Source organism: Notechis scutatus, chromosome 14, assembly GCF_049901735.1.
Source record: "Notechis scutatus isolate UNSWTSFEM ecotype Mainland chromosome 14, rNotScu1.2, whole genome shotgun sequence".
Classification (NCBI taxonomy): domain Eukaryota; kingdom Metazoa; phylum Chordata; class Lepidosauria; order Squamata; family Elapidae; genus Notechis; species Notechis scutatus.
In genome coordinates, this window is record NC_142022.1 from 3,915,629 (window position 1) to 3,940,240 (window position 24,612).

The following is a 24,612-nucleotide window of genomic DNA, read 5'->3' on the forward strand; positions in this document are numbered from 1 at the left end:
CTCCCCGCTTCAAGTTCCGGTGTTTCGCTGGGCCGTAGGGTTTCCGTTGGCCTGCTATTTGTCATATCAAAGTCAATTTCCTCGATATTTCCTCCCCCTTGAGTTGGTGAACCCGGGGAGTCATGGGTGCTGGGTGGTAATCTCGAGCGGAGTTGGTCTATGTGGCGTTTCCACACCCTCCCATCGTCCGTTAGCAGGCGGTAAGATCTAGGCCCAGTAAGGTGGGTAACGGTTGCGGGTATCCATAATGGGTCGCCGGAAAAGTTTTTGGCAAAGATTAAATCGCCTACCTTAAATTCCCGGCATTTGCTGCTGGAGCCGAAGGGCTTTTCCGGTGCGAATGCGGGGTGGAGCCGGTCAAGGTGCGATCGTAGTTTCCGCCCCATAAGAAGTTCAGCGGGCGTTTTGTTGGTCACGCTGTGGGCGTGATGTGCTGCAACAAGAGAATTCGATTGATTTTCTCGTCGATGTTGCCAAATTCCATTTTGTGGAGGGTCTTTTTTACAAATTGTACCATGCGTTCTGCACGTCCATTCGCCGCAGGGTGCACGGGCGAGGTTAGCGCATGGCGGATGCCCCGATCAGCAAGATATTGTTCGAAGGGCAATGCAGTAAACTGTGGGCCGTTGTCCGAGACCAACACGTCCGGAAATCCGTGTGTGGCAAATAGTCTGTTTAATTTATTGATGACTGAGTCCGTTGTAGTTGTATTCATTCGATGAATCTCGAGCCAGTTTGAATAGGCGTCGACAGTAATAAGGAAAGTGTGTCCTTTGGTAGGCCCCGCAAAGTCAATATGAATACGGGACCAAGGTCCCCTCGAAGTTTCCCATTCGGTTGGGCTTGCTTTAGGTGGGGCGTTGCTGACGTCCTGGCAACGTTGACAAGTAGCGACCCAGGCCTCGATTCTTTTGTCAATTCCCGGCCACCAAGCATAGCTGCGTGCGAGTGCTTTCATCCGCATGATACCCGGATGTCCCTCATGCAATACCGCCAAAACAGTTTGTTGCAATTTGCCAGGGATTACGACTCGATCGCCCCACAAGATACAGCCTTTTTGGGAAAACAGTTCGGTTTGGCGGGCTTTGAAAGGTGCCCATTCCGGTGCTATTTGGTCCGTCGGCCACCCCCGTTCAACCCAGCGCAGGTGGGTTGCAGAACGGGGTCACGTTTCGTTTCAAAAGCAATGTCTCTAGCCGTCAAGGGTGGTGCGTGTAGAGCTTCGATCTGTAGTGTTGAGATGGTTGGGGCTGGATCTACAACAGAGTCTGGGAGCGGTGTTCTGCTCAATGCATCAGCGTGGAGAATTGATTTCCCCGGGCGATGTTGCAAGGTGTAGTTGTAGGCCGCCAAGAATTCAGACCAACGGGTCATTCTGGGGGACAATATATACGGGGTTGGTTTATTACCCGCAATGATCCCCAGTAGCGGTTTATGATCGGTAATTATCGTAAACGCACGGCCATAAACATATTCATGAAATCTTTTAACTGCAGCCACAATAGCTAAAGCTTCCTTGTCCAGCTGACTATAATTTCTTTCAGCTTTAGCTAGGGTTCGCGAAAAAACGCGATGGGGGCTTTCGCTCCATTTGGTAATACGTGGGCCAGAATTGCCCCAACCCCAAAAGGTGATGCGTCACACGTGATAGTGAGCGGAAGAGTCTCGTTGTACTGCATAAGTACAGAATCAGAAGTTAGCAATTTCTTTACTTGTTGGAAAGCACATTGTTCCCGTTGTCCCCAAACCCACGTTGCTTTTTTGTCTAATAGTCTATGCAATGGTTCTGCTACCGTTGCTTTGTGTGGTAAAAAAACATTATAGAAATTGATAAGTCCAAGGAACGCCTGTAAGTCTGCCTTGTTCCTTGGAGTGGGGGCCTTTTTAATCGCCCTTAATTTGTCTTCGGTGGGATGGATTCCTTGGCTGTCCAGGAGGTATCCCAAAAATTCTACTTTTTCGGTACATAACTGGCATTTATCTTTTTTAACTCTGAGGCCTGCGTTTTGGAATCTTCGTAAAACCTCTCTGAGTCGTTTTTCTAAGATGTCTTTGTTAGGGGCGGCGATGAGTACATCATCAAAATATGGTACGACCCCTCTGATCCCTTGTAACAACCTTTCCATTAAACTCTGAAAGATTCCGGGGGCAACGCTTACCCCGAACTGGAGCCGGTTGCATTTAAATGCGCCCCTATGCGTTACGATAGTTTGCGCTTCTGCCGTGGTAGGGTCTACAGGCAATTGCTGATACGCCTGGGCTAGATCTAGTTTAGCGAAAACTTTCCCGCCACCCAGGGAATGGAGCAAGTGTTGCACTACCGGCACTGGATATGCACTTTGCTGCAGTGCGTGGTTTAAGGTGGCCCGGTAGTCTCCGCAAATTCTCAGTGACCCATCAGGCTTTATAGGCGTCACTATAGGGGTTTCCCAACGGGCGTGGTCGGTGGGTTCCAGCACGCCCTGCGCTATTAGCTTATCGAGTTGTTCGTCGATTTTAGGCTTCAAGGCGAATGGCACCCGACGTGGCTTAAGGCGGATGGGTGCTATCTCAGGGTTCAAGTTAAACGAAATCGGGGTCCTCTTGTACTTGCCTAGTCCGTTCGCGAAAACGTCTTGGAATTCTTGCACGAGTGCCTCCTCCCAATCGTTGCTCTCGGCTCAGTGGACTCCGGCTACAGTAATTCCGAGCGGCCTGAACCATTGAAGGCCTAAAAGACTAGGCCTGTCGCGGTCCATGACAGTCAGTGGCAGAGCGACGGTACGGTCCTTGAAAGAGATCTGGAATCTGCGGGACCCGACGACGGGAATTCGGTTGCCCTGATAGTCTTTGAGTATAACCCTTTGAGGGTTAAGGTCTTGGCGGCGAATCGTTGGAATGAGCTGTTGGAGCGTTTTCCACGACACCATCGAGAGGGAAGATCCCGAGTCTACCTCCATCACGCAAGGTTTGTTTTCGATGGCGACCTTTACTCGGATTTTCCCGGCATCAAGGGATGTAGCGTGGCCAATGGTGATTGTTTGGTGGGTCTCTTCCCGCCTGGGTTCTTCACGCCTGGTGGAAGTGGTGGACGGCTTGTTTCTGTAGGAGTGGTTTCCCCATTGGTGGTTCAGTTTTTCTCGGTGTGTGCTGAAGAATCCTGAAGATTGGCATTCGGCCTGTCGGGGTTTGGAGCTTTGTTTGCTTCTGCAAACCTTTGCAATGTGACCTCGTCTCCCGCAATTTCGGCAGAGTGCGTCGAGGAATTTGCAGCTGGATCGTGGGTGATTCGCCCCACATCCTGCACACGGTCGGAATGAGGGTTGTGTGAACTGGTCTCGTTCCGTTCGGAGTCGGTTGACCTCTTCCTCATCGCTTTCTGATGGGGATTCTAGGTCTTCGTGGTGAGTCGATACCGGGTGTCTCTCTGAGCGAGGCGAGGTATCATTGGCGAGTTTACGTAGCGGTGCGTTGGTGCGGCGCATCCGGGCCGCCGACTTCTTTGTCGCCTCCGCTGCCGAGGCTTCTTTAAGGGCATCGTTGAGGCTGATGTCCCCCTTAGCCATAATTTTGCTCTGGATCGTGCCGTCTTCTAGGCCTAGAACCAGGCGGTCCCGGAGGGCTTCTTCTAAGTCGGCGAATCCTCAGAGGCCTCCAAGGTTGCGGAGGTCCGCGATGTAATTGGCAAGGCTTTCGCCCTTCCGTTGGTCCCTCTGGTAATATTCGTGTCTTCTGACTAAGGTTGGCACGGTGGGCGCGTAGTGAGCCCGTAGTAAGGGCTCGAGGACATCCCAGTCCATTTCTTTTACCTCTGCTGGCTTGGCAAGTGATTTTGCCATTTTAAACACGGTAGGCCCGCAGTGAGTTAGAAAGATAGCTCTTTTTTTGCCTGTTGTTGCATCTTTTAAATTGTTGGTCTCCAGAAACATCTGGAACCGGTCCATGTATGCCTCCCAGTCTTCGGTCTCTGGGTTGAATGGAGCGGGTGGTACGGCACCGCTGGCCATGTTGCCGTTGATGGTGCGTGTTCGACCACGTGCTCTGTTGGTTGCTCTGTAACTCAGTCAGCTCTTCGGTCTCCGTATCCCACCTTCGTCGCCAGTGTTAAGTTTGGAAAATAATGGAGACCAGACATCTGACCAGTGACTTCAACTCTTTAATAATTGTAAATAGAATAGAACAGAGCAAGGCTATGGGCAACAGCAACCCTTTTATAGGGTTATCTGCTACCTTGTTAACCAATGACATGTGCAATAAGTTTAAACTTATAACCAATGAGAAGTGTCCAAATAGTGGCCAATCAGGGACTACCTATGGACCAATCCCTAGTTGTTGTATAAGGGCCAATCAGGTGTGCAGGTTCCCAAACCCTGATTTGCATTTATGCTAGTAACTTTTATTGATTCACAACACAACCTACAAGGTCCCTTCCAACTCTGTTAATCTGTATCTGTAATTGAGTAGGGGGGAATCCTGAGAGTTGAAGTCCACAAGTCTTAAAGTAAGGTTTTACATTTAGGCAAAAAAGAAGCCAAATATACACGTACAGATTAGGTGAAACTTGGCTCAACACAGCAACTGCGAGAGGATTCTGGAGTCCTTAAGTGGACAATCACTTAAGTATGAGGTGATATGATATGATACAATCCTTGGTGGTATAAACCAAGGGATCAAACTCATGTGAAGTATTAGTACTGTTTTATAAAGCCTTAGTAGGACCATAGTTAGAATATTGCAACCAGTTTTAGTCACCATATTATAAAAAGATGTTGGGACTCTGGAAAGAGTGCAGAGAAAAACAACGATGATTCGGGGACTGGAGGATAAAACATGCAAAGAATGGTTGCAGGAATTGGGTAGGTCCAGTTTAATGAAAAGAAGGACTAGTGGGGGCATGATAGCAGGGTTCCAATATTTGAGGGGCTGCCCCAAAGAAGAGGAGGGGCACAACTTATTTTCCAAAGCACCAGAAGGCAGGACAAGAAACAACGGATGGAAACTGATCAAGGAGAGAAGCAACCTGGAATTAAGGTGAAACTTCTTAACAATGAGAACAATTAACCAGTGGAACTGCTTGCCACTAGAAGTTGTGGGTGCTTCATCCCTGGAGGTTTTCAAGAAGAGACCGGACAGCCATTTGTCTTGAATGACATAGGGTCTCCTGCTTGAACAGGGGTTGGATTGGAAGACCTTCAAGATCCCTTTCGGTCTTGTTCTTATATGTTGTATGTTCTAAGACTTGACGTAAGAAACATGCTGACTCATTGTGACTTCTGGATATTTTTTTTCCTCTTGGTGAATTAATCCAGCTTTTGTGGACTCTTTGTATCTTGGTTTGCAGTAACCTTGATGGACCCAAAGCGAAGGCTGCCTGGCAAGGGGCCCTGGGCTGTGATTACCACCTTGGACCTGGATTCCGAGAAAGTGGGAGCTTTTCTAACACCAGGTAGTTACACCTACGAGATGTTAAATGGGAGTATCTCAAGAAGCTGGATAGGGTGAAAGTCAGGGATGGGATTCAAATTTTTTAACAACTGCTTCTATGGGTGTGGCTAGGTGGGCATGGCCATGTGACTAGGTGGGTGTGGCGCCTCCTCCTTCCTCCTCCTCCTCCTCTTCTCCTTCTCCTTCCTCCTCCTCCTCCTCCTCCTCCTCCTCCTCCTTTTTTGCAGCATCCCCCCCGTTCCCCCCCCCAGAGGCGTTTTTGCTCCCAGGAGGCTTCCCTGAGGCCCAGGAAGACAAAAAAATGGAGCGTGAGGGGGGCACAACCCCCCCCCCACGTGCCCCTTTTTGCCTCCTGGGCCTCAGGGAAGCCTCCTGGATGAAGCAACAGAACAGCTGATCATCGGGGGGGGGGGAAATAAAAGTGACTCACCCCAAATTAATTGCACGTGTCCCATTGCAATTGATTAAACCCAGATTTCTTTGCATCCCAGCAATGTCCAGGTGAGCGTCTATAACTGGAGACAGATCAAACCATCTTCCAATGTCCTGGGGGTGATACGAGGAAGTGTGGAACCAGGTGAGCTACTGTCCCTTCTTCTTTTCTGTGCCCTCCTCTCTTCATTGGGCAGGTCCATTCTGGATCCTTGGAAGTGTCCTTTAACCTTTTTAATTCTCTGAACATCATTTGCTACGAGCTGTAAATCTTTTCCTGAACCAAGCACAGGTTGTCCTCTACTTTTGACCACAGTTGAGCCCAAGAGTTATGTTGTGCAGTGAAAAATATGTTAAGTGAGTTTTGCTCCGTTTTCCAAACTGTCTTGCCACCGTTGTTAAATGAATCCTCTGCAGTGGCTCAGTTCGTAACACCGTTGTTAAGCGAGTCTAGCTTCACTATTGATTGTGCTCTTTCAGAAGGTCGTAAAAGGGGATCATGTGACCCTGGGGCACTGCAACCATCATAAATATGAGTCGGTTGTCAAGCATCTGAATTGTAATCACGTGACCATGAGGATGCTGAAATGGTCATAGGTGTGAAAAACAGCCATAAGAATAAATCAATAATAAATCAAAGAATAACTCAAAATGAAGTCCACACAGCTGTGAGGAAAGGAGATGTATTTATTCCCAAAAGTAAAGAGGTTTGTCTGAGGGGGTAGCTACAGAGAAACGGGGTACAAAAGGGCTGTTTTATAAGGGGAGCTTGTCCTTGGTGTGGGTCTTAAGTGGGGTGGTTGATTCTAGTCTAGGGCGACATTTGAGAGGTGTGGGTGCGTGTGTGTGTCTGTGTTGACTCTTCTTAGAAGTGCTGTTTATATAAAGCACCACACAGAGCAAACAAAGAGCACATTCACCAGGTGCTTTACTGCTCAACTATTTCACTGGAACAGGAAATAGGAAACTACTCAGAACAAGAGTATAAAGTGTGTAAAGCTGTAAATACTGTCATCTAATGGCGGAATACTACTCTACAGCTAGTCTTCGACTCATGACCACAAGGGAGCCCAACATTTCTGCTGATAAGTTAAACATTTGTTAAGTGAATTTTGCCCCATTTTACAACTTTTCTTGCCACAGTTGTTAAGTGAATCATTGCATTTGTCAAGTCAGAAACACGGTCGTTGTGAATCTGTCTTCCCCATTCATTCGGCTCATCAGAAGGTTGCAAAAAGGATCACGTGATGCTGGGACACTCTGCAACCGTCATAAATACGAGTCCGTTTTCGAAGCATCTGAATTTAGATCAGGTGACCATAATGGGGATGCTGCAAAGTGTGAAAAACAGTCACTCTTTTTCAGTACCATTGTAACTTTGAACAGTCACTAAATGAACTGTTGTAAGTCAAGGACTGCCTGTAGTTGTTGTACAGAAATATATTCCAGCAATGAATTCCAACAATTCCCGAGAAGCAGTTGATTAAATCAAGGGATGTGAATTGAGTCTGTTTGTTTGAATTCTGAGTGTTCTAATTATATGAACTCGATACCTGTGCTTTGCTGCAAAACTATGTGATCGAGGTTAGTTTTAGGGGAACAAAATAATGGGGGGGGGAATTCTGCCTCTGCCTGCCAGAATCCATCGGTATTCATCTGGCTAGCATCCTGTCAGTGTGTGGGAGAGTTGAGGGCTGAGTATTTGCTCTGTGAGGAAGAAGGAGACAGCAAGGAGCCTGGGCATGCCTTAGCTCAACTGTTCTGTACTAAAGCTGCTTGGTGCTGCTGTGAAACTGAAACTCCTCTCCTCTGTTTGTGTTTTGCATTTGGAAGATATTTTTTTTCAGGTGGGAAGGAGCATCGGAACATGTTTATAATAATACTATAAGAAATACTAATGCTCTGAGGGTCATTTTGAAAAATCATTTCTTATTGAGCACCTAGAAGTCAAGAGGAACCAACGTGCCAAATTTCAAGTTTGTAGGCTTCACAGTTCTGGAGATTTTGTGATGATGTGTGAGTGGTATTTCGCTTTTATATATATGTATGTAGGTAGATAGATAGATAGATAGATAGATGGATGGATGGATGGATTTATGTCATCTAATTGAATTTTGTGTGTTGCTTGTGTGTCTTTACAATTTGAAATAAGTATTTAATTAATTCTTATGTTTGCTGTAAGTTTAAAGTATTTTGGAGGCTGTTAATCAGTAAATTCCTTAACATACGGTTCCCTATGAAATATTTCTCATTGAGTTATATAAATGTGTAAGTTCTTCCCTCAATTCTCTCTTAGTTTCCTCCACAACTACTAGCTGTTTTCCTCCTCCTCCTCTAGATAGGTACGTCCTGTATGGGAACCACCGGGACAGTTGGGTTCATGGAGCCATTGACCCCAGCAGCGGAACGGCTGTCATGCTTGAAATCACGCGTATTTTGGGGAAGATGGTGAAGGAAGGTGAGTTTGCATGTAAAGGAGAAGGGGGGGAGGCTTTAAAAAGGTAATGAATAAAAAAAACATGGGACAAACATGGATATGAGGCCCTTTGCTAATTTGATTTAAATGTGTGGTGTGAAAATGGAACAGCACGGAATAGAAAATGTGGAGTGGAGTGGAGTGGAACGGAATGGAACAGAACAGAACAGATATTGGAAGGAATAGAATAGAATAGAATAGAATAGAATAGAATAGAATAGAATAGAATAGAATAGAATAGAATAGAACAGAGAATGGAATGGAGAGGAGAGGAGAGATCTGAATTTTCTTCTTTTTTCTTTGAAGACATTTCACTTCTCATCCAAGAAGCTTCTTCAGCTCTGACTGGATGGTGGGGAATGGAAGGATTTATACTCCTTGCAGACAGCTGGTTACTTGCATTCGTTTTGAGGGGCATTGAGGCCACTTGGAGGTTTGTCTGTGTCCTCAGATAAATTTGTGTTCTCAGGTAAATGGGTCCTTTCACACCCCATTTGCACTACTCAGGTGACCCCGAGGACACAGATAAACCTTCAAGTAGCCTCAATGATCCCTAAAGGGATGCAAATGACCAGCTGTCTGCAAGGAATATATAAATCCTTCCATTCCCCACCATCCAGTCAGAGCTGAAGAAGGTGGAGCGCTGTGAGTTCGATCCTAGGCAGAGGTGCTAAATCTTTGGAATAGATTCTCCTCTTTGAGCAGGGGGTTGGACTAGATGACCTCCAAGGTCCCTTCCAACCCTGTTATTCTATGTTATTCTATGAAAAAAAACAAGGAAGTCCAGTTTCCTCCTAGAAAAGCACTTTTGGGGTGTGAGCTGTAGTTTCTCTCATCTTAAGTGGGTGGTACTGGTAGGTCAGAGCCCTTGCTGGGATGCCTCCGTTCTATTCCTGTTCTTGCACATCTCATGAAGGGGTTGAGAATTCACTCTGTGAGTTGTCTTTCCCTCTCTTCTCATGCAGGGAAGTGGCGCCCACGAAGAACCCTCATTTTCGGCAGCTGGGGTGCTGAAGAGTTTGGCCTCATTGGTTCGACAGAGTACACAGAGGTAAGAAAAAGAGCCGAGCCATGAGGAGACACACACCCTGTCAGTGCATTCCTCAAATGCCTCAGATAATCGCCTGAAAGCTGTTGGCACACAAGATTATTACTGGAGAGCATGATTGATGACTCTTGGCTATGGATGTGTCCCATTGGACATGGGGTGAGGGGAAGACCAGGGTCAAGGGGGAAATGAAGGATGTATTTTAGTGTCGGCTGCACCCAGCTAATGCCGACATGGCCACTCCTAATAAATCTTTTTTTAAAAAAAAACCTCTGAGAGATGTGGTTAGAGACTTACGATTTGAATGGGGGTGGATTGTTGGTGCCTTGACACTACCTCTCCCTTCTTTCTTGGGGTCCGTGCAATGAAACTGCAGAATTCTGGATGTGCCATCAACAAGAGAAAAAAATTCCCAACGGCGTTTCATCCCCTGGATTTCCTAATTCAGAAAAGAAATTAAGATCCATAGGGTTTTTTTGAACGTTTTATTCTATTTATTATGCTATACATCAATTATATATCTAGATGGTGGTGCCGTTTTGCCCTTGACTTACAACCATCATCTGGAGCATCATCTGGAGCAAGGCGGTTGTCTCACCTGATTTCACAACTTTTTTTTTTTGCCAGTATTGTTAAGCAAATCATCGTACAGTCACCGTTGTTCAGCGAATCTCTACAGTTGTTAAGTGGATCCTGCAGTCATTAAGTGAATCCAGATGTCCCCCATTGGCATTTTAAGCTATACTAAACTATCTCAAATCTCAAAAACTTTAAAACAAATGCCCAACAATAATTCTGAATTGTAGATCCTCCCAAATCTCCCCCTCCAACCCTCCCCCCCAAATCTTGACCATGTGGTTGTGGGAATGCTGTGACAGTCATAAGTGTGAGGACCAGTCATAAGTCAATTCTTTACGTGGTAGTGTAACTTGAAACTGTTGCTAAATGGACGATTGTAAATTGAGGGCTTATTTGTAAATCTTAAGTATGCTTCTTATATATTATTTCACTTTTAAACAATAGCTGCCTTGATCATTTGGTGTCTTCTGGATGTTTGGAGCTCCATCAGCCCCTGGCAGAGTGAAAGGGCAAGGGATTGTGGACACTGTAGTCCAAAACATCTGGAGGGCACTGAGTCCTCTCTTTTTTCTCGCTCACTCGTAGGAATTTTTCAGCAAATTGCAAGAGAGGAGCGTGGCCTACATCAACGTGGATATTGCTGTCTTCGGTAAGTGTCTCACATGTGGTACAATCAGGATTATGCTTTGGCTATTTTCAGTGGTCCTGGGTGTTAATTGAAATTAAATTAAATTCATAACTGTGGGTAGGGGAAAGAAAGAATGAGAAAGATGGAAGAAGGAAAGAAAGAAAGAAGAGGAAGAGGAAGAGAGAGAGATGGAAAGATGGAAGGAAAGAAGGAAAGAAGGAAAGAAAGAAAGATGGAAAAAGGAAGGAAAGAAAGAAAGTAAGAAGAGGGAGAGAAAGAGAGATGGAAAGACGGAAGGAAGGAAAGAAAGAAAAAGAGGAACAGAGATAGATGGAAAGACAGGGAAGGATATGGAAGGAAAGAAAGAGGAAGGAAGGAAGGAAGGAAAGAAGGAAGGAAAGAAAGAAAGAAGAGGGAGAGAGAGATGGAAAGATGGAAGGAAAGAAGGAAAGAGAGAGATGGAAAGACAGAGGGAAGTAAGGAAAGAAAGAAAGAGATGGAAAAAGGAAAGAAAAAAGAAAAAGAGGAAGAGAGAGATGGAAAGATGGAAGGAAGGAAGGGAAGAGAGAGATGGAAAGAAAGAGGAAGAAAAGAAGGAAGGAAAGAAAAAGAAAGAAAGAAAGAAAGAAAGAAAGAAAGAAAGAAAGAAAGAAAGAAAGAAAGAAAGAAAGAAAGAAAGAAAGAAAGAAAGAAAGAAAGAAAGAAAGAAAGAGAGGTATGAGAAGCGTAACCCTTCAGCATCTTCTTTTAATGCTCAGCATTTCCTTCTCCAGCTAATGCCACTCTGAGGGTCCAAGGAACACCCCCAGCCCAAAGTGTCGTGTTTGCAGCTACTCAGCAGGTAAGGGGAGAAGGTGAAGGCGAGGAGGGAGGGCAGCTGCTGAAATACAGTTCTTCGTTGGGGTAACAAAAGCCTGGGAGACCCAGCCGAGCCTCCCTCTCCAGGAACAGCATACCTCAGAGTCAGGTGCTGGAGAAAGGATATAAATCTTCAGGGCACCAGACTGGAGGAGAAATATTAAGGTGGCTCGAATGGAACCTAACGTAGAAGGGATCAAACGTTTTCTAAACGAAGAGCAGGTCATCGCAGCTGCCAAGTCCTTTGAAGTTTCTGACCTGGATAGAAGAAGGATGGGATGAACCAATGAAATGCAGAAGCGAACCAGTTTTGGGATCTAGCAAAACAGGAGAGTGAATTTGAGAGAATCAAAACTTTTCATGGTGGAGGGGGGCCTGAGAGAAAGGTAAAATACTTTCTTCAGCACAGATCACTTAGAGATTCACAGCTTACTTCCTCTGTTCACCTTTCTCTACATCTAAATATGGGCAGTTTCTCAACCTTGCCAGCTTGAAGATGGGTGGGCTTCAATTCCCAGAATTCCTCAGCCTGCTGGGGGATTCTGGGAGCTGATGTCATGCCCTTGGTAGAGTCGGACTCTGAGGTAGAGGAGGAACAGCCAACAGGGAGTGGAAGTGTGGCTCTGGAGGTTGTGGAGGAGGCTGGGGAAGGGCACAGGCCGGCTGGGCAGTCGGAGGAGGACCCAGGCCCCTCCCCTCTTCATCCTAGGACACACAGGGAGGAACGGAGAAGGGAACAACTTGGCTTACGAGAGAGGAAGCGGCCATGATCCCCCTCATTGGTTGCAGCTGGGGAGAATAGTATATAAGAGAAATGATTAAAACACAGCATTGCAGAAGCAAAGTGTGTGTTATTTTGGGCTGAAGTTATCTTGGTTGGTGTCCTTCCAACAGACTGTGCCTTGTTATCTCCTTGAAGTTGGTAATTACTTATCCTGGTCCGTTGTGGAAATTCCTTCATTGTAGTTTGTTTTAGTTTTTTTATTTCACCTCTACCTGCTCATTAAGTTTGGACTGTATTGCTTTCTTTTGAAGACTATTTTTGAATAAATTTTATCTCCAACTGAGAATTATTGAACAGTGGGGACAAGTTGGAGGCTTTAAGGGACATTTATTTATGTTTTGGATTTTGTTACATTTGTGTTACACTCCGGGTCATCACAGCTGAAGTCGACCCATCTTGAAACTGCCAAGAATGATGGCATCACTCTGGGCACGAAATTTACAAAACAGATTTTTTTTTCATCACCACCCAAATGGATTTCTTCTCTCTAGCTGGAGAGCACCACCCTATTTTTAAAAGATGCCAATTTTGCACCCTCTTTGAAGACCTCCTTTCTCTGTAGGTCAAGACCCCAGCCGATGCTTCGGTATCTGTCTATGAAAACTGGAAACGCCATTTCAACAGAAGTAGCTCGGTCTACGGAATAATCCCCAGGTAAAAGAGGTTGTGTCAGTGTGTGTTTTGTGTGTGTGTGTGTGTGTGTGTGTACTTGGGTGTGTGCTTGTTTGTGTAAGCAGGTGGGTGCATGGACCTCATACCCCCCCCCCATACATTCATTTCTTCAAGTAGCCCAGCCGGGATGAATTTCAGGTAGTCCTCAGTTTATGACAGTCATAAAGGGGAGCCAGTGCTGAAGTTCTGGTATCCCTCCCCCCATGCAGTCATGTGACCATTTTTTTTTTTTAAAGTAAGTTTTTAATTTGATTTAAAATACATACATTTCATCTTCCATTTAACGGTGTGTTGCCTGAGTACAAATACCTTGTGCAATAACAATTAAAATTACAACCATATTCATTACTTTGGTATTAATTTTCTATTCTTATCTTATTAATATACTCAATATCTCTATCACTATAACACTCATCTTCTTAACATATTTAATTCTACTAACCTATACCAACCTTTCTCTATTTCACTGATCTATTGGCTATTTCTAGCTTTCATGTTTTTTTTCTCTAGCCATTGATAAAATAGTTCCCATACCTTATTGGGTTCGTCTGTATTGTGTTCGTCTGTCACAGACGTACACTATAGAGAAGCCTGATGATGGCAGATGAGATTCTGCCGAAACGTTGCTACAACTTTAAAAGCACAACTACCATGACGTGGGAAAATACCCGAACAAAGCTGAATGCCGTACTGCAAGCTACTTCTGCCGCAGCTGCCTACAATTTGGCAGTTCAAATCCCACCAGGTTCCAGGTTGACTCAGCCTTCCATCCTTGCGAGGTGGGTAAAACGAGGACCCAGATTGTTGGGGGCAATAAGCTGACTCTGTAAACCGCTTAGAGAGGGCTGTGAAACACTGTGAAGCAGTGTAGAGTCTAAGTGCTATTGCTATTCATTTCTGCACAGTTTAATATTTTCCTGATCACGTTTTTTTCATCAGTAGGAATCTCTTCACTTTTCCAATTTTGAGCAAATACAATTCTAGGGTGTGACCACATTTTGGACACTCCTGCAACCAACCCACATTGATGGTTGTTTGCACCATCCCGAGGTCACGTGACTTCAATTTAGAATGTTTTTGCTGAAAATTGGCCTTTGATTCTGGTTTCTGAGAAAAAGCACCCATAAGTGAACAATAATTGCCCCCTTTGCTTAACCAACTGCCATGAAAAAGATAATAAAATCAGGTTGATCATATGATTATTGATGGCTCATTTTATGACTCACATGATTTATGACTGTAATTGTCAGGTTTAATGATGGTCGTAAATTGAGGATTACCTGTAATCCAGGTTGAGCTGTTGTGAATGCATTGGCAGCACCTCTAGATCTTAAGCAGGGGTTGGCTAACTTCACAAAACGAGTGGGACTACATTTTATCCATCGTGGCTGTTTAAACCATAGTGTGTTGCTTTTGATCTTGGGGTTGCATAAATGCCAGTCCTTACGCCAGCCTGCCCATAACCAGAGAGTGTCTACAAATACCCTTGTGTGGATGGCATCACACAACTTTCTGAATTGGCTTCTTAAGGGTTGGAGTTAGTAGAAACTATGCAAAATTTACTGATTTGATTGGTTTGATTTTTATCCCACCCCGTGACAACAATCCTGCATGGTTGGTTGGGCAGAGAGAGAAAGAGAGAGAGAGAGGAAGAAAGAGAGAGGGAAAGAGAGAGAAAGTGAAAGAGAGAGAGAGAGGAAGAAAGAGAGGGAGAGAGCAAGAGAAAAAGAGGAGACAGAAAAGGGAGAGGGAGAGGGAGAAAGAGAGAGAGGAAGAAAGGGGGAGAGAGAAAAAAAGAGACAGAGAGAGAGTAAGAAGGAGAGAGGGAGAAAGAGAAAGAAAGTGAAAGAGAGGGGGAGAGAGAGAGGAAGAAAGAGAAAAAGAGGAGAGAAAGGGAGAGGGAGAGGAGAGAGAGGGGGGAGAGAGAAAGGAGGAGAGAGGAAGGGGGGAGAGAAGGAGAGACGGGGAGAGACAGATTTCATACCAGTCACAACTAGACAATGGAATACATGGTTCATGTATTTTGTGCAACGATAGCACTATTCAGAGTAGTGACAGTAGATGGCACTGCTTATAAAATTTGTAGCTGCATCTTATACTACTGACTCCGAGCAAAGTTTCCTGCTTCCTCCTTGCCGTTAAGCAGAAAGGCACATGTGGACTGTGCACTGTTTGTTCTGTAGGGCTATATACAGAATTTCTAACAAGAACTTACAGTCCCCCCTCTCTCTCTCTCTCTCTCTCTCTCTCTGTCTGTCTGTCTCTCTCTCTCTCTCTCTCTCTCTCAAATATATACAAGGACTCACATATACAGATAACAAAATAAATCAATGTTTTCATTTTGTCCAAACACGACCAGTAGCTTTCTTAAACTGACCAGGCCACCCACTCTGCATTGGCACAAAGCCCTGGAGTAACTCTGTTGTCTCGGTAGACAAGAACTGAACATGATCCAATCTAGTGAGCACTTTGGAAAGGAGACCACCAAGGAATCCAAAACCCACCCAGAGAAATCCAGTGTGTGCCCATAAAACCGCCAGTACTCAATCTCAATACAATGGGAGAGATTCACCTTCTTCAAAACGTTGTCCCATAAACAAACCAAAGCATTTGGGTTCACACAAACCAAGCTAACCAAGATTCAAAGGAACCCAGTTTGTCAAGTGACGGCAACGTAGCCTCAATTCTTGAAATGTTCTGTGCAAACTCAGGTGGGATTTTTGCTTGCTCGATTTCTTTGCAGCTTGGGGTCTCTGGGGGCTGGAAGTGATTTTGCTCCTTTTATCCACTATCTGGGCATCACCGCGATGGACATCGCTTATACCTTCGATCGGGTGAGTCCCTGGGGCATATATGTGTTTGAGTATGTGTGTGTGTGTCATGCCCTTGTTAGAGTCAGACTCTGAGGGAGAGGTGGAACAGCCGACAGGGAATGGAGGTGTGGATCCGGAGGTTGTGGAGGAGGCTGGGGAAGGGCAGAGACCGGCTGGGCAGTCAGAGGAAGAACCAGGACCATCCCCTCTTCATCCTAGGACACTCAGGGAGGAACGGAGAAGGAAACAACTTGGCTTATGAGAGAGGAAGCAGCCATGATCTCCCTCATTGGTTGCAGCTGGGGAGAATAGTATATAAGAGAGATGGTTAAAACACAATGTTGCCAGAAGCAAAGCATGTGTTATTTTGGGCTGAAGTTATCTTGGTTGGCGTCCTTCCAACAGACTGTGCCTTGTTATCTCCTTGAAGTTAGTAATTACTTATCTTGGTCCCAGTTGTGGAAATTCCTTCATTGTAGTTTGTTTTGGTTTTTTATTTCACTTCTATCTGCTTATTAAGTTCAGACTGTATTGCTTTCTTTTGAAGACTATTTTTGAGTACCTTTTATCTCCAACGGAAAATTATTGAACAGTGGGGCCAAGTTGGAGGCATTAAAGGATATTTATTTATATTTTGGATTTTGTTACGTTTGTGTTACACTCCGGGTCATCACAGTGTGTGTGTGTGTGTGTGTTTGTGTGTGTGTGTGTGTGTGTGTGTGTGTGTGTGTCTATTGCACCCCAGAGAGTGGGGGGGCCTGAGGCCAGAAATGGAAGGAATCCAGAGAAGAAGAAGAGCTGAACTGAACTCTAAATGCATTTGCTTTGGCTAATTCACCCCCTGTATTTCACATGTTTTCCCCCACATTCGAGCACCTGGACATTAAAAATGGGAAATTAGAGAAAAGATTATGCACGTAGTCCTTGGTTTACGGCCACAATTGAGCCTAAATTTCCGTTGCTAAAGCAAAACTGTTGTCAAGTGATGCTGCAAAGCTTATAATTTTGAAAAACGACCACAAGTCATTTTTTTTAGCACAATTGTAACGTTGGTCACTAAATTAACCATTGCAAGTCAAGGACTACCTGTGTTCAGTATTCTGCATTCCATTTATAGCTCCCATTTCCTTTAATTTCCTGCTTAACATCTGAAGAACCTCAGCTGGGTAGCATCTCCTAGCTCTGGTGGACTGAGCTCTGGAAAGGCAGATCAGTTTAGCAGGTGGAGGCGGCAGCACAAGGAAATCACAGCGGAAAGTTGGAAAGAAAACATTTCGATAAGCCAGGAAGCCCATTGTGATGTGTGTTTTCTTTCCTTTCCACTGTAAGGCATCCAGAAAGTATCCATGATATAAATCACTCCGAGACCATTATCTCTCCAATTGATTTATTAGAAACAGATCCGGCATGTCAAAGGCAATTTCCCAAGTGAAATTATTTTCGCGCATTACACAGAATGCACCTTCTCTCCTCCCTTCTCTCCTCCCACTTCTACACTACATAAATCACGAGAACCAATTAACTGCCACTGGAAATTCTTAATACCACATACAGAATAACCTTGAACTTTTCAACTCCTCTAACTCTCTCTAAAAAAAATGTGGCAGCTGAATTTCAAAGCTGACATCTACTTTTCTTTCTTTCTTTCTTTCTTTTTTTTGTCCAGAGCAAAACGTCGGCACGCATTTACCCTGCCTACCACACAGCCTTCGATACCTTTGACTACGCAGATCGATATATCGATCCCGGTAACGATTGGTGGGCGGTGGGACAGGCAGGCAGACCTCAAGGCTACTGTTTTTTATTTACTTATTTCATTTATTTGGATCCCATCTGTATTATTTTGATAACTCAAGGAGGCAAAAGGATCTGCCACAGATCTTCTTCCTCTTTTTTCCCCTGGAGCAACAACCCTGCAAGAGAGTGATTGGTGCAATGGTGGGATTCAATTTTTTTTTACTACCGGTTCTGTGGGTGTGGTTTGGTGGGCATGGTTTGGTGGGCATGGCTTGGTGGGCATGGCAGGGGAAGGTTATTGCAAAATCCCTATTCCCTCCCCACCCCACTAACCTGCTTTCCAGCTCTGTTCTCCTGGGCAAAGAAAGACCAAAGAAAGACCCAGCCGATCAGCTGGGACTCGATGGGAGGCAGAGAATAGATGGGAGCAGGGCCAGTCAGAGGTGGGATTTGCTGGTTCTCTGAACTACTCAAAATGTCCGCCACCGGTTCTCCAGAACCGGTCAGAACCAGTTGAATACCACCTCTGGATTGGTCCAAGTCAACCAGCTGGCTTTCATGCTTAAGGTGGAACTAGAACTCACAGTCTCCTGGTGATTCCATCTTTGAGTGAAATTGCTCAATTCCCACATGGGGGTTTGTCTCACCTTCCGCAGACCAAACTCATAAGCAAGGCTAATCACAACACCCATCAAAAGCGGATGGCCGCCATCTTGTATTTTTTGACACACCCAGGGTATAACTGCAAGCTTCCCAGACGCCACAGTCGGTCAGCCTCCCCTCTCTCCCCACAGGATTCACCAGCCACCGGGCCGTGGCACAAACGGCCGGCAACGTCTTGCTGCGCCTGGCAGAGGCATTGATCCTGCCATTCAACATGAACGACTACGGGGAGACCTTGCAAGCCATGTACGACACGGCTGAGCGAGTGTTCCAGACGGACCTCCTCAACCATGGCATCTCTCTTGGTGAGGAGGGGAAAGAGTGGCCTGCCTCACAGGGCTGTGGTACGGAAGAGACAGCAAGGAAGGAGATGGCACGGCTTCACAGTTTTTTTCCCCCCTCCAAGTTGAAATCTGATCAACGGCGGTGAACGCAGCCTTTATAGACCCCCTTCAAATAGGAAGTCCTGGGTGCTCTCTGACCTTGGTGGTTTTCTTGCAGACATTTCATGACCCAGTTAGGAAACATCATCAGTGCTACTGGTAGAATTGGTTTGCAGAGAGGAGGAGGAGGAGGAGGAGGAGGAGGAAGAGGAGGAGAGAGAAAAGGAGAAGAAGGGGTCTTTGATGGTCTCTGAGCTTGATGGTTTTCTTGCGGACGTTTCATGACCCGACTAGGTAACATTGTCAGTGCTAGAAGTGAGAGGTATTGGCAGAGAGGAGGAGGAGGAGGAGAACTGTGTGGTCCTTAGTGTTTTCTGAGTTTGGTGGTTTTTTCATTACATTTCATTACCTAACTAGATAACATCATCAGTACTGGAAGGGATGGGGTTTGCAGGGAGGGAGAGGGAGAGGAGGGATTCTGGGGTGCTTGGTGCTCTTTGAGGTTGCTGTCCCATGACCCAACTAGGGTATATCATCAATGCTAGAAGAGAGAGGTATCTGCAGAGAGGAGGAAGAAGAGGAAGGGGAGGAGGAGAAAGAGAAGGGGAGGGAGATGGGGAAGGACTGTGGGGTCCTTTGTGTTCTCAGGCTTGGTGTGTGGGGTTTTTGCAGACCTTTCATGACCCAACTAGAGAACATCATCAGTGCTAGGATGGAATGGGCTTTGCTCTCTGAACCAGGCAGTAAATAATACCGCAATCACATAGTTTCGTATTGAAGCATGGGTATCGAGCTAGTATATCTATATCTATATCTATATCTATATCTATATCTATATCTATACTTATACCTATACCTATACCTATACCTATATCTATATCTATATCTATATCTATATCTATATCTATACTATACCTATATCTATATCTATATCTATATCTATATCTATATCTATATCTATATCTATATCTATATCTATATCTATATCTATATCTATATCTATATCTATATCTATATAAATCTATATATCTCTATCTGTCTATCTATCTATCTATCTATCTATCTATCTATCTATCTATCTATCTATCTATCTATCTATCTATCTATCTATCTATCTATCTATCTATCTATCTTCCTTCCTTCCTTCCTTCCTTCCTTCCTTCCTTCCTTCCTTCCTTCCTTCCTTCCTTCCTTCCTTCCTTCCTTCCTTCCTTCCTTCCTTCCTTTCTGCATGCTGGCTAGGGAATTCTAGGAATTGAAGTCCACAAGTCTTAAAGTTGCCAAGATTGGAAGACGCCCCTGTAATCAAAGATTTCATGCCATTGCAGGTGTCATCTGTTGTCCCACCATTCAAATTATTACATGTGAAGGAAATATAAAAAGCATTCATCTTTTCCCCCCCTCCCCTTTTCTTTTCTTCTCCATGTTCCAGTCCCCCTCCGTCAGGCAATCGCTCGCTTCCAGTCTGCAGCTGCCGGCCTCAACCAGCACATCACAGGTTTGCAAAATGAAGACTCTCCCAGGTGATTCCCCCCCCTCCACATTTTTCTAATCCCATCCATATAGTACAGGGAGTCCTCGATTTACAACGGTTCGTTTAGTGTAGCAGCAATTACTTGGCAAGAAGTCAGGGACAGATCTTCACCCTAATGAATTGAATTAATTGTCTTATGCAAATACCCTCCCCTTTCGCTCCTCTTTATTCCCTATGGGAGGGGCCATTCACCGTCCACCTGTGGCTTTACTCCCAAGTTGACCCTTGTTCCTTAGCTGTTCCCTTCTCCTGGCAGCTCTGTGCATGCGCACCCTGGGAACAGGCTCCAGCTGTTCTTCTGCCCTACTGATGTCCAACTCCAAAGGCAGCTGATAACTGTCAGACTGTCTTGGCCCCATCTCTGCCTCCGACGCAGAGACTCCAGGACTGGCCCAGGTTCCTCCCCAACCTCCTCACTGTCCATGTCTGCCGCCAGCACTGCTGGCTGGCCACAACATATCCCCATTATTCTGCCCCGGAAACCATGAATGATGGCTTAGTATGTATTCTTTTCTATCTGGGCAACTTGGTCTATCCAAATATGGAAAGGAGCATACTGCAGAATGCTTTACCTAATATACAAAACAGCCCAGGTTTGAATCCCAGAAGGGTATGGCTAGATGATGAGATATTGATCTCTAGACTAGTCTCCCTTTATTTCTTTGTCAGTAAATATAAATTTAACACAAGATGGCTTAGTATCTTCTGTTAAACTAGCTAACAGCTGTTTCCTGAACAAGCCACAGTTAGGCTTAGTGGAATGTGGGTAACCAGCCTCTCTCTTTTTCTCTCGCTCTCCTTCATCCCTGACATCCGTTTAGCCCTTTCGCTCTGCGGATGGTGAACGACCAGCTGATGCTGCTTGAAAGGACATTTATGAACCCGAGAGCTTTTCCAGACAAGCATTATTACAGGTAACTCACTCCACCACAAACACACCTGGTTTTTTTTCCCCATTTAGTCAGGCTGAGCCTCCCTAAGGTTGGAGTCTGCCCAACTCCAATGATTAGTAGCCCATTGCTACAAGCTCAAAAAAGTCAAGTTCTCCTGCAATCTGAAATTGGATGTCCTTCCTTCTTCTTCTTTTCTTAATCCTCTTTTCCTTTCCTTCTCCTTCCTCCTTTCTTTTTCTAATTCCTCCTGATTTTGATTTTTCTAATTGCTTCCCCTTTTCTCCCTCTCTTCCTTTTTTCTTTTCTTTTTTCTTTCCTTTTATTCCTTCTTCCCTCCTCTCCATCCTCCCTCTCTCCTTCCCTCCATCCCTCCCCTCCCTCTTTTCCTATCTTCCTTCCTTCTTCCCTCCCTCCCTCCCCTCTTTTTCCTCCCTCCCCTCCCTCTTTTCCTACCTTCCTTCCTTCTTCCCTCCCTTCCTCCCCTCCTTTTCCTTCCTCCTTCCACTCCCTTTTCCTTCCTTTCCTTCCTTCCTTCCTTCCTTCTTTCCTCCCTCCCTTCCTCCCCTCCCTTTTTCTTCCTCCCTCTCTCCCCCCCTCTTCTTCCCTCTCTTCCTTCCTTCCTTCCTTCCTTCCTTCCTTCCTTCCTTCCTTCTTTCTTTCTTTCTTTCTTTCTTTCTTTCTTTCTTTCTTTCTTTCTTTCTTTCTTTCTTTCTTTCTTTCTTTCTTTCTTTCTTTCTTTCTTTCTTTCCTCCCTCTCTTCCTCCCCTCCCTCTTTTCCTTCTCCCCTCCCTCCCTCCCTCTCTATAATTTTGATGGGATCTACAGAGTTTTGAGTGAACTGCCGTAGCTGCCATCTTGACTTTCTTTGACCCTGCACGATAGACGTCCCTGGCTGCCCTCCAGTAGAACCGGGCGATAAGAATTAGTATGTATTGTTGCCTTTGAATGCAATTTGCACCAGGATCTCTCTCCTTCTGTTCCTGCAGCCACGTCATCTGGGCCTCCCGCTCGTCTTCCGTGGCTACCTTCCCCGGCCTGGCCGACGCTGTGGCTGCAGCCAAAGACCAGGACGAGTGGGACCACGTCCATAAACACCTGACGGTAGTTATCCAAGCGGTGGAAAATGCAGCCTCCTTCCTTGAACCCGTGGCCGAATGACCCGGCCTCATCGTGGCTCCCTGGGGAAGCCTTGATTGTGACAAGCCAGCTTTACGTCTTTGGAAGAAATAAAAGCTTCGCACTTTATAAACTTTTTCTGAGCGTTGGACGCGATTCTCTTGGTGTTCTGACCCAGGCTTCCCAAAATCAGGAAGCAGATTCCTCGTCCCAGCTAAACCCCTTTTATTTAGGCTAATGTGAATCCCTTTCATTCACATCCAGCAAAGTCCCAGCAACCAGTCTTTCAAGAGTGATTTACAATCACAGTCCTTTATCAGGCTTGGAGAGTTGCCAGGCCAATAGCTTCCAAACGCCACACTGTAGCAGACAATACTTGGCAAGGAGCAGCGGTGGGATTCAATTTTTTTTACTACCCTTTCTGTGGGTGTGGCTTGGTGGGTGTGGCTTGGTGGGCGTGGCAGGGGAAGGATATACTGCAAAATCCCCCTTCCCTCCTCAACCCACTGACCTGCTTTCCAGCTCCATTTTCCTGTGCAGGGCAATCAAAGACCCAACCGATCAGCTGGGACTCAGGAGGCAGAGAATAGATAGGGGCGGGGTCAGTCAGAGGTAGCATTTGCCAGTTCTCTGAACTACTCAAAATTTCCGCTACCGGTTCTCCAGAACTGATCAGAACCGGCTGAATGCCACCTCTGGCAAGGAGTCACGAATAAATCTTCACCCTCATTAAATGAACTAATTGTCCCCTGCCAACACCCCTTCCCTTTCGCTCCTCTTTATTCCCCATGGGAGGGGCCATTCACCTTCCACCTGTACCTTTACTCCTGAGTCGACCCTTGTTCCTTAGCTGTTCCTTTCTCCTGGCAGCTCTGTGCATGCACACCCTGGGAACAGGCTCCAGCTGTTCTTCTGCCCCACTGATCTCTGACTCCGAAGGCAGCTGATAACTGCTGGACGGCCATGGCCCCATCTCTGCCTCCGACACAGAGCCCTCGTCAGAGCCTTTCCCCGACTCCAGGACTGGCCCAGGTTCCTCCCCAACCTCCTCACTGTCCGAGTCTGCCGCCAGCCCCACTGGCCACTGGTGGCCCACAACACTTGGGCTTTGCACTGAGCAATACAAAACAGTCCTGCAAGGTAGGCTTTGGGATCATACTGCAGGCGGACTCTTCCCCCTCACGGATCCATCTGTAGGGCTTCTTGGGCAACAATTGAGGAAGTTGATTGTGATTGTGACCTTGGGTTTAGCCTATTAGGCCCTGGGATTTCTTTGTGATGTCAGGCAAGAAGCGAGTAGCACTAACCAAAGTCAGTTGCATCCTGCCAATTTTTCAGGCCTTTATTTTCTGGGGTTGCATGCAGTTCTCGACTTACAACCTTTTGTGACCATTCAAAGATACAATGGCACTGAAAAAAAGGGACTTATGACCGTTTTTCACACTTACGACCATTGCAGCATCCCCATGGTCACGTTAACAATTGTAACATTGAACAGTCACTAAATCAACTGTTGTAAGTCGAGGCTTACCCCTATGTAAGGATTTATTTACGTAATTTATGGTTTTATGTAAATATTTACATAAATATTTAAATGTTTATGTAAGTATTTAAGTAACACTTAGAATATTGCATCCAGTTCTGGTTGCCAAGATCCCGGAAAGATGTTGAGACTCTGAAAAGCGTGCAGAAAAGAGCAATAAAAATGATTAGGGGACTGGAGGCTAAAACATACGGAGAACTGTTGCAGGAACCGGCCTTGGCTAGTCTAGTGAAGAGAAGGACCAGGGGGGACAGGAGAGCAGCCTTCCAGTTGTAGGAATTGGGGTTGTCTAGTGAAAAGGGACGCGATGACTCAGTGGCTAAGACGTTGAGCTTGTCGATTGGAAAGGTCAGCCATTCGGCGGTTTGAATCCCTAGCGCCACATAACAGAGTGAGCTCCCGTTCCTTGTCCCAGTTCTGCCAACCTAGCAGTTCGAAAGCCTGTAAAAATGCAAGTAGGAAAATGGGGAACATTTAGGTGGGAAGGTAACAGCATTCTGTGCGCCTTTGAAGGCGTTTAGTGATGCCGGCCACATATGACCACAGAGACATATTTGGACAGCGTTGGCTCTTTGGCTTTGTAACAGAGATGAGAAAACGACGAGCACGCGTGTGCAAGGGGAACTTTTACTTTTATAGAGCCAGAAAACGACGAGCACGCGTGTGCAAGGGGAACTTTTACCTTTATATTTAGTCTAGTGAAGAATAGGACCAGGGGTGACATGATAGCAGTAATCCAGTATTTGAGGGGCTGCCCCAAAGAAGAGGACGGGGTCAACTTATTCTCCAAAGCACCAGAAGGCAGGATGAGAAACAACGGATGGAAGCTAATCAAAGAGAGAAGCAAGCTGGAAATAAGGAGGAATTTTCTGGCTGCGAGAACAATCAACCAGGGGAACAGAAGTTGCCTTCAGAAGGTGTGGGAGCTTCATCACTGGAGGTTTTTAAGAAAAGACTGGACAGACACCTGTCTGGAATGGTATAAGGCCGTGATGGCGGACCTATGCCACGTGTGCCAGATGTGGCACG

The 24,612-nt window shown here is 45.7% G+C and overlaps 1 protein-coding gene across 1 annotated transcript in view; it reads left to right on the forward strand.

Moving 5' to 3' along the window:
* Positions 1–22,178, forward strand: part of NAALADL1 (N-acetylated alpha-linked acidic dipeptidase like 1) — a 36,258-nt gene extending 14,080 nt beyond the window's left edge. Inside the window, exons 7-19 of the mRNA XM_026685390.2 lie at positions 5,321–5,425; positions 5,916–6,001; positions 8,195–8,314; positions 9,298–9,383; positions 10,545–10,608; positions 11,361–11,428; positions 12,792–12,883; positions 15,645–15,735; positions 17,381–17,462; positions 18,246–18,419; positions 19,930–20,020; positions 20,853–20,945; positions 21,911–22,178. Coding sequence (XP_026541175.2) covers positions 5,321–5,425; positions 5,916–6,001; positions 8,195–8,314; positions 9,298–9,383; positions 10,545–10,608; positions 11,361–11,428; positions 12,792–12,883; positions 15,645–15,735; positions 17,381–17,462; positions 18,246–18,419; positions 19,930–20,020; positions 20,853–20,945; positions 21,911–22,082 — 1,324 coding nt within the window. The 3' untranslated portion in view covers positions 22,083–22,178. The remainder of the gene's footprint in view (positions 1–5,320; positions 5,426–5,915; positions 6,002–8,194; positions 8,315–9,297; positions 9,384–10,544; positions 10,609–11,360; positions 11,429–12,791; positions 12,884–15,644; positions 15,736–17,380; positions 17,463–18,245; positions 18,420–19,929; positions 20,021–20,852; positions 20,946–21,910) is intronic.
* Positions 22,179–24,612: the final 2,434 nt, after the last annotated feature.